The sequence below is a fragment of the Pungitius pungitius genome, chromosome 3 (genome assembly GCF_949316345.1).
Source record: "Pungitius pungitius chromosome 3, fPunPun2.1, whole genome shotgun sequence".
In the NCBI taxonomy this organism is placed as follows: Eukaryota; Metazoa; Chordata; class Actinopteri; order Perciformes; family Gasterosteidae; genus Pungitius; species Pungitius pungitius.
The window spans coordinates 28,500,574-28,514,125 of NC_084902.1; the positions used below are offsets into that span (position 1 = coordinate 28,500,574).

At 46.1% G+C, this 13,552-nt stretch overlaps 1 protein-coding gene across 3 annotated transcripts; it reads right to left on the reverse strand.

Annotated features, from left to right (window-relative positions):
• Nucleotides 1-47: 47 nt before the first annotated feature.
• Nucleotides 48-13,295, reverse strand: ddx3xb (DEAD-box helicase 3 X-linked b). 3 transcript variants are annotated; one of them, XM_037475596.2, is made up of 20 exons: nt 12,941-13,295; nt 11,645-11,696; nt 10,845-10,901; nt 10,389-10,592; nt 10,051-10,153; nt 9,710-9,841; nt 9,205-9,304; nt 8,957-9,092; nt 8,751-8,848; nt 8,531-8,629; nt 8,297-8,457; nt 8,021-8,165; nt 7,766-7,910; nt 7,374-7,424; nt 6,103-6,284; nt 5,880-5,997; nt 5,625-5,778; nt 5,419-5,543; nt 5,247-5,313; nt 48-278 (listed from the first exon to the last, which is right to left on the reverse strand). In XM_037475596.2, the coding sequence occupies exons 1-20, from the start codon at nt 12,983-12,985 to the stop codon at nt 173-175; spliced, it is 2,280 nt and encodes a 759-aa protein (XP_037331493.2). In that variant the 5' UTR covers nt 12,986-13,295; the 3' UTR covers nt 48-172. The 3 variants fall into 3 exon arrangements, with proteins under 3 accessions (XP_037331493.2, XP_037331502.2, XP_037331521.1); XM_037475605.2 differs by lacking the exon at nt 7,374-7,424; XM_037475624.2 differs by lacking the exon at nt 7,374-7,424 and having other exon boundaries at nt 48-5,313.
• Between the last annotated feature and the right edge of the window lie 257 nt (nt 13,296-13,552).

Consider the following 13,552-nt stretch of genomic DNA (forward strand, 5'->3'; position numbering starts at 1 on the left):
AAGTGGGAGCTCATTGCAAAACCGTTTTTTGATGCGCATGGGGGGGGGAGGCGGCAACGCGTGACAATTCAGCGACGCACAAAGTCCGTCTGGGTCATTGATTGTGGGTGGGCTGGGGCCGCATTGCATTCTGGTCCGTTGGGGGCTAAGCTGCGATACCGTGTCGTATGGATCAGCTACTCGCGTTAAAGACGCGCGGCTGGACGTCGGCAGGTCGTCCGTTCCCCCATTTCTGATTGGCCAGAAGCTCCCACACATGAGCGTTAACACACTGACGCCTGAAAATATGCAAATCACAACAACATAGCAATAGAACCACAGTTAATTCTGTGTTATGAAGACTTTAAAGATCACCACTTGCCAGACATTCACAACAAGGGTATCAAACGGGAAGGAAAAGTGTAAAGACTCAAATGAACAAAAACAAAACAGAAAAATAAACATCTGACTTGGAGAGAATCTGGACACTTGTTTTTTGTACTGCATGTTTGTTTTTTTACAAAATGGTCTTTGATCATAACGTTTTAATTTATTTTTTATTAATCCAAACCTTGGCATATATGGTGGTATCGTCTCAAATTTTGTCTGCCAATTAAAAATGGCGCTTGAGTGTTTGATTTTCACTATTGGCGGAAGGAACCTGTTCGCACAGACGACAGGCGCACGGATCTGATACGGAGTCCACCGCGTCGGACCTTTCTCCTTAGAACGCGTATCCACGGCGATGACCGGCCGGGCTTCACTGCGTGGCCTAGTGGGACTTCTCGTACGGTTCTTACGCTTCTTTAAAAACCTGTTTTTACTGACGAGGGAGGAATAAGAGGACGGCTGCGAAGACCTCGACTTCCATCGAGGCGCCAGCTCGGCTCAATGAGTTTAAACTCTTGCGGCCTCAAACACAGAATTGGTGTTTGGGGCTGTTTTTTTTGTTTTGTTTTTTTTGATACACATGATCAGACTCAGTTTTTGGCACCGGTGTCGCCGTTTTTCTGTAGTCGCACGTAAGCCCCTCCCCTTCCCGGATGCAGCGGTGACACATTTTAGGAGAAATCCCTACACATTGCATCTTTAACATTAAAAAGCTCACACTACCCCAGAAAAATAGAAATTTTCACTCATACCAATGACATTCAACATTCAAGTGCCAGTGTTTTTGTTTACTGTCTTTTGGTCAAGTCACTTTGTAAAATATCAACTTTTGTATTAGGCTTATAAAAATAAATATTTCTCAAAAATGCTTGATAAATTACACAAACTAGCAGCGAAAGTAGACTCGAGAACTCTGTGTGCAAACAGCTGATTCCTGCGGTTGCTGTTAACTACGACTCCACCTGGTCCCAAAAAAAACAAAAAAAAAACAGTTTCATATCCAGAGGAGCGCACACTCACACACACACACACACACACACACACGCACACACGCACACACACACGCACACACGCACACACACACACGCGCACACAACCTCTTTTTGACCTGGCTGCGCTACTCTCACTCCGTCACACCTCTCTGAGGTTTGCGAAGCACTCAGACTACAGAAGACTTTGGTCCAGCATGCGACTAAGCGGCTGACGTGTTCTCGGGTGGGATTTCTAGGGCCTGCAGGCCGCAGCAACGCGAGCGTAGCACCGACAATCGTTCTCGCTCACAATCAAACGTCTCCGGGCCCGGAAAGTCGGTAACCGCGGCGACGCGGAAGCGTTCACCACGGCCACACCGGTAATGCTGTCTGTAGTGTAACCAACGACAAGCTTTCTCTGTTAGGGCTGGGTATCACCCTAAAAAAAAGGTTCTAAAAATATTTAAAAAGCCGCCCCAAAAAGTAAAAGTGCTGGAATCCTAAACGAGGATCAAAGAACTCGTCTCCTTTGGTTCGCTGAAGCTGGTGGTCCAAACAAACTTTAAACAAGGCTCACCGCTGCAGGCTGTACACGGCACAGCTGCTCAACCTCTTCCCCGAAGCCACGCGGGCCTGAAGCCTCAAGGGGGGGGGGGTGGGGGCGAGGGTGGGGACCGGGGGGCCTCCACATTTCTAGAAGAAACCGGTAACGTGTTGAAAAAAGTACCCAGCCCTAACCAGCGCGCTTAAATCAGTGATCGCGTCACTTCAAGGCACCGTGCACACGGCCGACTTTGGGCTGGCTTTTAAAAAAACATTTTTATTTTACTTTCCCTGTGGGAGGAGGGGGGGGGGGGTCTTGGTGCGCAGTGGTGCTGCTCCAAACACAGTTCAATAGGGATTACAGCCTACAGAAATGAGCCTCGTACCATATCAGCCGCTCCCTCACGAGTCCTCTGGCGCTCCAACGGGCCCCTGGCGGCCGTCAGAAGGCATCGATTCACACTACTGGCATTCGGTAAAAAAACAAACAAAACAACGTCTTTGAAATTGAGGCAGCAAGGAGAGCGTATTTGACATTACTGAAACACAAGAGGCCGCCCCTCGCTGCACGCCAAGTTTCTGGTTGGCAACCGCCATGGATCCAAATAACAAATGTGCCGACGACATCTCCTCTCACACGGGGAATCGTGTGAGCTGACGATTCAGGCAGCATTTAAAAGAAGAAAAAAAAGGTGGACAGAATCAGAGCGCGTATTCGACTGCGATGCCGGAAGGTTCCGCTCTGCCCGAGCGTCTCCTGCACGGCGGGAGGTTTAAAATGTGACAGTTAAGAAAACCATTTAAAACAAGTGCAACTTTAAGAGTTCTGCTGATTGTGTTGAGGGAGTCAAACTAAGGAAGTCCTTCATATTTCATCTGTCATATGCAATGTTATCTTACACTTCTTGTCCTATTGCTGATCTTCCATCTTAAAATCAGCGGCGGCTCCCTTTAACCAGCTAACATTGCACCCTACGACAACTGTCCATTAAGGCCCCCCCCTCCCGACTCCCCCTTGCTTGAGTCCTCCAGCTTCACTGGAAACTCTCCTCCAACCTCCCTACCCGCTCAACGAGGGAAATAAACTGCCACGAATCATAGGTGGCGGGAAAGAAATCAGAGTCGTAACACAACTGAAGCCTGCTGTTGAATTATTTCTATTTGCGTGGCTTTTTAATTATTATTTTTTTTAACTCCTTGACCAAAAAAACAACAACACTTGCATATGTTTTATTGTCTTGGTCCAGCCTTTTGTCATTTGTCGAGCCCGGTGGGCAGTTTGAGGGGAGCGACATCCTGGTAAATCAGACCGTTTGGATTTGTGCAAACCTTTCCTTAAATAATATCTCAAAAGAATAATTCTGCCGACCTGTTGTCAAATTGCCCACCGAGCTGGTGACCCGACACTGGTCCAACGTCGAGTGATCAAACGTGATTTTTTTTCCCCACACAACGCGTGCAGTTTTACTTGTAATTCACATTCTCTCTCACCGGAGATTCTTCTCTTTTTGATCCAAGAAGAGTTTAACTATTTACATTTAACCCACAACAAAGTCATAAATGTAAACAAAACAAATCACCTGATAGGAATTAACAATTTCCCGGGAGGCCTCTCCCCACTACGTCGTCCCCGACCCCGACGGATCGCGAGGACCCAACAGATAAACTGGAATGACTTATATTTTTAGAGAAGACTCTCCAGGATAGAGTGAGCGAGACATTTTTTTTTTACTTTGGGCGTTTAAAGTGTGCCTCGTTTCTCTCGTTAACGCAGCGTCCGAAGGGTGCGGGAAGTGAGGTCACATGACTGCTGCACGAGCGACTCTCTGGCGGCGGCGGCGGCTCGGCGACCCAGCGGTTAGCGACGAGAGGCTTTTGAGAAAGTCAAACAAACGTGTGACGCGTGGGTCAGTGAGTAGGACTCACTGGGTTTTCCCCAAAAGGCACGACGCCGCTGTGGTTTCCTCCGCTCACCGGACCGCAGGGCAGAGAGGTCTTCGGGTTTTACTCCCTCACGATGAGGGTTTATCTATAAACAGGGTTACAGTGGGAATTTGCTTCTGGGAATCGGCTGATCGGAGACCCGACAAATTTGAACTCCAATCGACAGACAAGGAATTTGGTTCGAGTTTCCTCATCGCGGTTTGGTTTTAGTTTTAGTTTTGCCAAGGTTTGATTTAGTTCAAGCCTAGTTTGTTTCCTTCCAAATATAAATAAAGAAAAACATGTTCAAACCCATACATGACATTAAATACATATTACTTTTAGTCACAGTTGGCCAAAACTTGTAGCCATTTACCAGTATGGCAATTAAAACAGAAAGTTCAAATTCTTAAAGGCACAGTACAGAAACAAATGATCCTCCATTATATTTCGTTTCAAACAAAGAAAATACTGTTTGCTAGCATCGTTGCTAAAGGGCGTCCCACTGGCGGGGTGTCTCTGTTTGTCCGGCCCCTACTTCCCTCGCCTCCGTTAGACATCCTTCTCAGATCTCAGGAAATCAAGACTTCGTTGGGTTTTAAAAAAGGTTTTACTAAACTAAAACATTTCCGTTTCTGTGGCTGCTTTTGAGTATCTATCGTGTGGATGAAGGAGACTTCAATTTATATGCAGACATATTTTGCTCAGATTCGACATCTCGCCTATCTCTGCGCTCTATTTTAGAAAAGTTTTTGGCCTGGCGATTTACAACATGGCCATGCGTTACATACAAAGATGACATGTGAGGGTACACGGACGCCTGGCTGGCTTTGGGTGAATGCAGACAAAAACACAATCAGGCCAAAACTTGTATCTTCAGGGGGGTGGAAAACAAAACAAGAAAAACAGATTTCCCCCTGCTCTTCTCCAGCTGTGTTTTATCTCACTTCTAGATATCGAACGTCCATCTAATATTGGGGGGCTAAAAGGAACAACTAGGACTTAAAGTCAATTGGTTATTTTTCTTCAAACACTGGCCACTGGGGGAAAATTGTTCAAAATGTCATTAGACCAAAAGGATGTTGCTAGCTAGAAGCTAAAAATAACCAACTAAAATTGAAGTATCCTTTTTTTAATGTGGCCTATTGTTAGAGGTGACATTTAGCAGAAATGAAAGGAAAAAGGGGAGGGTCATAAACACAACAGGCGGAGATGGAGAGAACGAGAAAAGGAGTAGAATTAAAAGATCTGAGTACTTGGGGATGGGAAGAGGGTTATATAAATGAGTATAAATAGTTCAATAACATGCATGTGAGTTCTAGAGTTAATGAGGGGGAGAAGGTGGATGGGGTGCAGACAACAGTGTGTGGAAAGGTAGGAGGATGAGTGAGAAGAGAGAGGGATGAGGAAAGGGAGGGAGGAGGAACCTAGTTGCCCCACCAGTCGACTTGGGAGTGGGAGTAGTTTCCTCCGTAACCGTCGCTGGTGTAGAAGTTACCGAAACCACCTGAGAGGGAGGAGAAAATGCAAAGTCAGCAGGGCGAAGGTTTCCAACGAACCGAAATGAAAGAAATTCACGTTGAAGCTGCACTTCATTATCCCAGATCCTCACCTCCTCCGAATCCGCGGGTTCCTCCGTGCGCCGCCTGGTTGCGACCGCCACGCCCTCCGAACCCTCCGGCGCTGCCGCCGGCGGCCGTCTGGCGGTAATCACGGGCTCCGAAACCACCGGAGAACCTGGCGGAGAAATCAAGCGCACTGAACTCCACTGCGATCGGACCAGACCGTCAGAAAGGAGGAGACGGCGGGTGCGTGTACCTCTTAGAGCGCCCCCTGTTGCTGCTCTTATGCTGGTGTTCGTAGGCCAGGCTCTCAAACCATGAGGGAACTTCCTGTTTGGCCTCGACCAGGATGTCCAGCAGGTCTTTAGTGATGTTCCCATTTTTATCGTTGAAGAACGAGGTGGCCAATCCTACAATACATTTTTTTTTAAAGTGGTAAGTGATGGTGGTGAGAAAATAATCACAATATTATCATCCATCCTTGATGGACTGGCTTCACCGTTCGTCTTACCCAGGTTTCCGACTCGGCCTGTACGTCCAATACGGTGGACGTACTCCTCTATGTCACTGGGAAGGTCAAAGTTGATCACGTGCTTCACGTTGGAGATGTCCAGGCCGCGAGCTGCTACCTGGATTTGCGAGGGAAAAGCAGTCCCTCAAACACCTGTTCAGATAGACTCAGCGATACTTGACATCCGGTAAGAAATGTCCTCCTCTCGCAGGATGTTACTGACCGCTGTCGCCACCAGAATGGGGCATTTCCCAGATCTGAACTGGCTCAGGGCCTCCTCTCGGTCTCTCTGGGAGCGGTCGCCGTGGATACTGGTGCAGGCGTAGCCCTCCCGATACAGGAAGTCCTCCAAGGCGTCGGCGCCTTTCTTGGTCTCCACGAATACCAGAGTCAACGAGTCCTTACCTGATGAGCCAGGAGGAAAGAAAAGACACTCGGGGTAAACAACCTTCACGTGGATAACCGCTGAAGTCAGAACACGGCGCTGATCTATATAGTAGCTGTAGAGTGATTTTGAAAACTAAAAAGAATGAATGAATGAGGAATTTAAGTTAACTCAACAGATCACGTAACCAAGCAATTATCATAAGACAGGTTTATGAAATTCCTGTTCACTCGAGGACCTGACTTGTACCTGAGGGATTGTGGTACAATGGAAGAACCGTGCCAGAAACAACAACCGCCTAATTCTACACTCAAAACATTGAGGTCCGCTTTGAGGACATTTTGGTGACACCATCCTTTGCATCAAACATTATTTTGACACAAAAGCCACAAACATTTGGATTGCTGCATCTGGCAAACTAAATGTTTGCAAAAATGTACCATATGGGAAGAAATTCTCCACAAAGTATAAATAAATCCAGCTGCTACAGGCAGGTTATTGTTTACTGGCGAGGCTGCTTCAGCCCCTAAGTGACAAATCTTGAAAACATGCACCCAATATAGCTTGAAATGATCACATGACGATAGTATGTGTTGTATGAGGACAATAGTGAAACAGGCAGCAGGGAGTGCAGTGTGGAAGTAAACAAAAAAGTACAAGAAACAATAGCTAACAGCATCAGCAGCACTGTGTCGTTGTGAGCCACTGATGGAAAGAGTTTGATCACAGCTCTTCCGCAGAGAACAATACTTCCTGATGATGAAGTGACGGGCATTGAGGCACGATCGTATCCACCCGTTAGCTACAGAGACGACAACATAACCAGACTCTCTCCATCAAGGCCTCGGGTCTGACATGAAGACACTACAGCAACATACCGAACACGCAAAGATGCCACCATAAACTCGTCAGAGGAAAACAAAAACAAAAGGTTCGACAAGCACGTTTGATTTATGGCTGCGCAAACTGGACCCATGAAATGGTACACAAAACCCAAAAATAACAGATTAAAACAAAAGGAACCTCCATCCACAGAGAACATCAAAGGGCAGGCAAAATGATGTAAAATATGAAATGACAATTACAGGTTTTCCCATTGAGGATCTTACCAGGTTTCTCTATGTTGTCTCCAGTACTGTCCTGTACCTCGCTGGGGATGACTTAGGATAAAACCACACCAAACCACCAACATGTCAACTGCACTCAATCAGCAGGAGAAAACCAACTCTGTATGTTTGATGTCCCAAAAGTACCCAACGCTCGCCTCAGTTCACCGAATGTGTTGTGCTAAACATGAGGACACAGGAACGCATCGGCTGAGATGGGAGGACGACAATATGATAATGGCAAAAAGGACCGGAGGAAAGAAAACCGCATCGCGCGTGTGTGTGTGTGTGTGTGTTTGTGTTTGTTTGTTTGTTTTAGCAGTAGCTCTAAACCGATAAAGGTTTTGTCTCCCGTAGTTCTGCAGCGTTGGGGCACATCGGCACAACTGTCTCACCTGTAGCACTGAGCAGGTCCAAGAGGAAGGACCTCTTGTCACTCTCCTCCACCCACACAACTTTCTGAGTGATGTTCTCCGAGGTGGAACCCACTCTGCCCACCGCCAGGAAGATGTACTCCTCCAGGAAATCCCGGGCAAGGATCTGCACGCGGAGCAGAAAAGGGGCTGAATACACCTTTAACACTCTGACCTCCAGCGCTTTTTACAGCGGTCACATTTTGCTTCCTGTTTCGGGAGTGACGGTAAATGTACCTGGATCTCTTTGGGGAAGGTTGCACTGAACATCATGGTTTGTCGGATGCCTTTGTGCGGCATGGTGTCCTGTTCCACAATTCGTCTTATCTGTGGTTCGAACCCCATGTCCAACATGCGATCGGCCTCATCCAAGACCAGGTAGCTAAAACGAAGAGGAGGCAAGAGGCAGATGAGGAAGTAGTAATCTTCAAAAGCTAAACCTTTAGTGAGAACGTATCAAATCTCTTTCCAGGAGATGAGTGAGTGAACCACTCCCTCCCGTTCACGTCTTACTTGCAGTAGTCCAGTCCGATCTTGCCCCTCTCCATCATGTCCACCAGTCTCCCGGGTGTGGCCACCAGCAGGTGGCATCCTCTCTCCAGATCTCTTATCTGCTGGCCGATGTCAGCCCCTCCGTACACCACACACGGACGCACTCTGGAGCGGTAGGAGAACTACAGAGGGACAGGAAGCGGTTGAAGAAACGCACCGATGAACGCGTTCCGTGCTGATGTGATTGCATCTCACCTTCCTGGACTCGTCGTATATCTGCAGTGCCAGTTCTCTGGTTGGAGCCAATATCAGTGAGATGGGGTAGTGCTTACGACGCCCATACTTTCCATTATCCTGAAATAGCACAACATTTGTTCATAATACATTATTCATGTGTGCTTTTGCGCACCCCTATCCATGTGTTGCAGGGTATTTTAGAACCTTGAGGAAACAAAAAGCGTAATTTATTTCTGACCTGTCCAGACGTTTTAGCTGCATTGACAGCTTCTCCTGGTCCTTCACAGTAAATCTGGCTGAGAATCGGCAGCAGGAACGCTGCAGTCTTCCCAGAACCTGCGGACACGAAGAAAACCAAAAGAGTCAAAGGGAGTGTCTCAAGAATCTAATTTCAATCTAACCTTCCAGAGAATAGGTGTACAGTGTGTGTGTGTGTTGTCCTACCTGTCTGTGCGCAGGCCATGAGGTCTCGCTTAGACTTGACAATAGGAATGGCATATTTCTGGACAGGGGTCGGTCTGGTGTAGCGACTCAGAGCGATGTTACTCATGACGATCTCACCCATGTCCACATCTTGGAACTACAGAGCACACAATGAGATAAACATCAGATAAACAGCAGTGGAAAGTGATCATGGAACTGATAACTGAGGGTGACATTGTTGGGTTCCTTGTCAACAAGGAGCGGCTTACGCTCTCGATGTGGTGAGGGCAGTTCTGTCCTGTGGCCTCTACGGGAATGTCATCGTACTTCTCAAAGTTGATCCCAGTGTTACTGGCGGAGAACAATTCACTAGCAAGGAAGAACACGGGAGAAATGATGAGGAGAAGGAGGATAAGGATCTAGTTTGAACACATTTGACTTTTGTTGAAGAATTGGCCAAATAGCAGTGATTCATATTAATTGAAGATCACCAAAATTCAGAAATATTTTCTCAGTTAATCTTTTGGTCTAAAAAAAATTAAATAAAAACAGTAAAATGACTGGTCAACAGTACAAAACCCTGGAGGCTTAAGTTTATAACACAATAAAAATACAACATTGAAGCTGTATTCAAGAAGGAAATAAAAGTTTTAAAAAAATAAACAAAGCTGGGAGTAAAGCAAACTTATGAATTGATGACAGGACTTTGATTATTGGATATCGAAACGGTTTCCCTCACTTTCTGTAGTGAAAATAGTGAAAATACAAGCTCACTTTTCAAGGCGCTCGTTACGTGGCGTTGGTTTGGACCAGTCTCCCTCCTCTCTGGGCTCCTCCACCCAGCGGCTGTTGTTTCCTCCTCCACCTCCTCCTCCTCCACCACCACCGAATCCACCATGCTCAAACCTGAGACAATGAAGCACAATGTCTAACGCTGGTCCTATTTTTAGCTAAGTCCATCAATCCTGCTTCCCTGGACAACTGTGGTTTAGAATGTCATCTTTAAAATACCAAAAAAGGTATACAACCCTATTTTGAACGACTTTGGTGTTACACCGCAGTCCTTCTAGCATCCAGCTCGCTCTTAAGTTATTCAGAAAGTCGCTGTGTCTTACCGCCCTCTGTTAGCGTTGCCTCGGTCATTGAAGAACGCAGACTTCCCTCGGTTGTTGCCAAAACTGCCATAGGTGTCTTTGGCAGTGTTCCAGCCGCCGGCATCTGAGGGACAACGAACACGAAACTATTGGAACACACTTCCACGCAGAGTATTATTAGAACAGTATTAAACGGGGTGTAGGGACAACTTCGGCTGGTTGTTGGACTGGAATACAGGATTCTATATACTGTCTGCAGCGATGAAGTGCATGATGAGAGAGATATGCACAGCAGGGTGCAACAAAGATCCTTCACAATCGAAGATAACGGTTTCGTGGAGTGAAATCCAACCCCCAACCTTTATTTTCGTAGCAACCAAAAGCCATTGGCTGTGGAGGGTTAATGGGGTTGAAGGCTCCGCCTCTGTTGCCGCGATAACCCCCTCCGACACCACCTCGGCCCCGCTCCATGCGAGGCGGGCCGCGGTTGAACACGTTACCGCCAGCCATGCGGTTGTCATGGTAGCCATTTACAAAGTTGTTGCGCCCTCCATCCCAACCATCTACAGAGGGAGGAAAAAAAAGGAAAAAAAGGACAATGAAAATTAGATTAAAGTTATTTTAGTATCCAACATCATCAGATTATATCTCGTCACTGCAGTGAATGCTAATTACTTAATAACCATTTCTTCACTTCACCGAAGAGGCAATAACAAACCAGAAAACGTACCGATGAGCGGTGCTCGAGCAACGAAGGCTATGAAATCATGTAGAGGAATGAAAACAATGAACAGGCAGCTCAGAGAGGAACTTACAGTTGGCTGGCGGCGCTATGGTGTAGCCCCCCTGTCGACCGGCGGCAAAGGCATTTCCTGCAGGACAGGAGCACAGTGTTTCAGTTGTGGTTTTTATCTGTAAACAAAGGCATTTTATGGAAAATGGTATCTTGTGGAGTTTTGGATCCCTGGTAGCACAATGGAGCACGTTTTTTTTTCATGCGTGCATGCTCCGACACTTGCGTGGTTTCACAATGATCAGCTGTTCATGGCAGTTGCAACAGCAAAGGCACGTAGCGGGGCGATGTAAATAATGCAAAGTATCCAGACAAAATCGGTTGCAGTTGTTTTAGGACAACATTAATGGTTTTAGAGATCCACAAAATGGATTTTGGTTATAAAACCATATGCCAACATAACTTTGTTTACTGGAAAAGTCCACTGGACAGCTTAAACTTGATGCTACACACACACACATTTTTGGAAGCATCTTTGTGATCTAATGTGGAGAAATACATCTAACTGCAGACTGAGAGTTTCCAACATCATTTGATGAACTATTAAAAGAAATTGATTTTAAATTGATGAAGCACCACCAACATTCAGATCTGAAACTAGGAACCATGGTGGTCTAGTATATATATTTCCAAGATCTTCTAGTTTTGTTCAATGACACATTTATACTGCACTAAATAGCTATGAGTGAACATTTTTTCATTTAAAAGGTTAAAAAAATCCCCTTTTCCATCCCAGCTTATCCTCGGTGGAGTACTTCCCTCTTTGCGGCCTTTGTACCGTAGTAGGTCACGTGTGTAGGTGAAATGTTCAGGTTTGCTTACGGTTAGGGCCTCCACCTTGTCCGTCCGCCGCACTCAAGTCTAAGACAGCGAGCTGGAGGAACAGACACAAATAGTCAGAAAAACAACGTTCAAACAAAATCATTTCAGCACAATATATATTTCTAGCCTTTGTCGTAAATGTGAAGTCATGACAATGATTCTTCTTGCAGCGGATGGGATGAAAAACCTACTTTCTACACGAAAGCAAAGAACGGATGCTTGTGACTCTCAGGGTAAGCAACGGGAAAGCCTTCTCGATGCTGAGGACGCGGAAGTGTTTTTTTTTCCAGCACCACACAGCCCTGCTCACTCGTGTGAAAATGATTTGAACGCCATAATGGTGATGCAAAGGGGAAACAGCGAGTTCGATGTGAGGATAAACCACTTTGAATGTATGCTTTAATTCCCTGATATTGAATGTCAGTCTGGGACTAGGATGCCCTCATGCAGCAACATTCCGTGAACTCAGATAATAGGAGAGATTTAATTTCTCCATCAAACCTTTACGTCGCAGCATTTTTTTATTTGTTGCATCGGAGCCAGATAACGTCACATGTTGTTATTGTTTAGATGTTGTGCAACGCGCTCCCGTTGACATTTTGAGGATTAACCTTGCCAAAATATCCATCGAGAACATAGAGTGCCTTTCTGTTGCTATCCGACTGTCTGACCAGTCAGACACGGCTAACGGTGGACCAACTTTGCCAGTGACGCAGACGAAATGGGCATTTTAAGCGGGACACAGTCGACACAAACTCTGCCATACTGCGTATAATCTGAAAAACAGTAGGCTGGACCGTCGAGCACCGCAATGGTTGCGTGTCTGACCCGCTAGCGCCGACCTCCATTTTATTATTGTCCCGAGCTAACGCAGTGAAGACAGCGGTTGATGGGTGCGTTACATATCCTCACGCGGAGAAGCCGCTCGTGCGTTATTGGCCGTTTTGTCTAGACCACACTCGGGGCTAACCATCAATTATAACCGTGGTGCTGACGTTACATCTTTCACACGTCATTTTTGTACAACTAGTGATGTAGCAAACACACAGTTGTGATCCAACGTAACAAAAGGGCGAAAGGACCAGTAGGTTTTCCACATCGCGTGGTTCGTTTCCATCTCCGCAGCCACTCGTGGCCATGCTAGTGGATAATTGAAGCCCACTCAACACTAGCTAGCACGATAGCATCTCGTTAGCGGTGCTTTCGGGCTAGCCGCTGAGCTAAAATTTTCCCCCGGCAGTTATAACACATTTTATCAACAGATGCTGCAAGACACATTAAAGGAAAGCGGCTTACCTGCTGCTCTAGACCGTGGACATTTTCGACGGCCACATGACTCATAACTATAGAATATGGAGGAAAAATGTTGTCGTTGAAAAAAGAACCTCTTTGTTAGCCGGGTTTGATGTGTTATTTCTCCTTTCCCTCTGTCTTGTTTCTGTAGTTACGACAGCTGACAGTTATTTCATTGGTCTAACCGTTATAAATAACTTTGCAAAATGCTTATCTTGAATTGTACGTTATGATAAATTCCGGTATTTTAGCAACAAGGATGGTACTTAATGCAAACTCAGCTGATGTCGGTTTGCTCTTTAGCTGAAGCTGAGATGAAGCCGTCATGCAGCCGTTAAGCTAGCCCGAACACACGGCCGACACATCCGGTAGCGCCAGAATAAAAGCCAACAAACACACGAAAAGGGGAAATGTTCTGATGTGTTTGCCACATGTAGTTTAATCTGTGACTTAAAATTGTGACTAGGCCATATTAAATGTAAATACATGTTTTTATATACTTTTTAGGAAAAGTGCTACACCATGGCAACGCATTCTTTCGCCAACTTCCGAACTTCCGGATTAGCGCCTGGTAACTGTCCCTAGTTTGACCGATTCATCCGAAATGTTATTAAT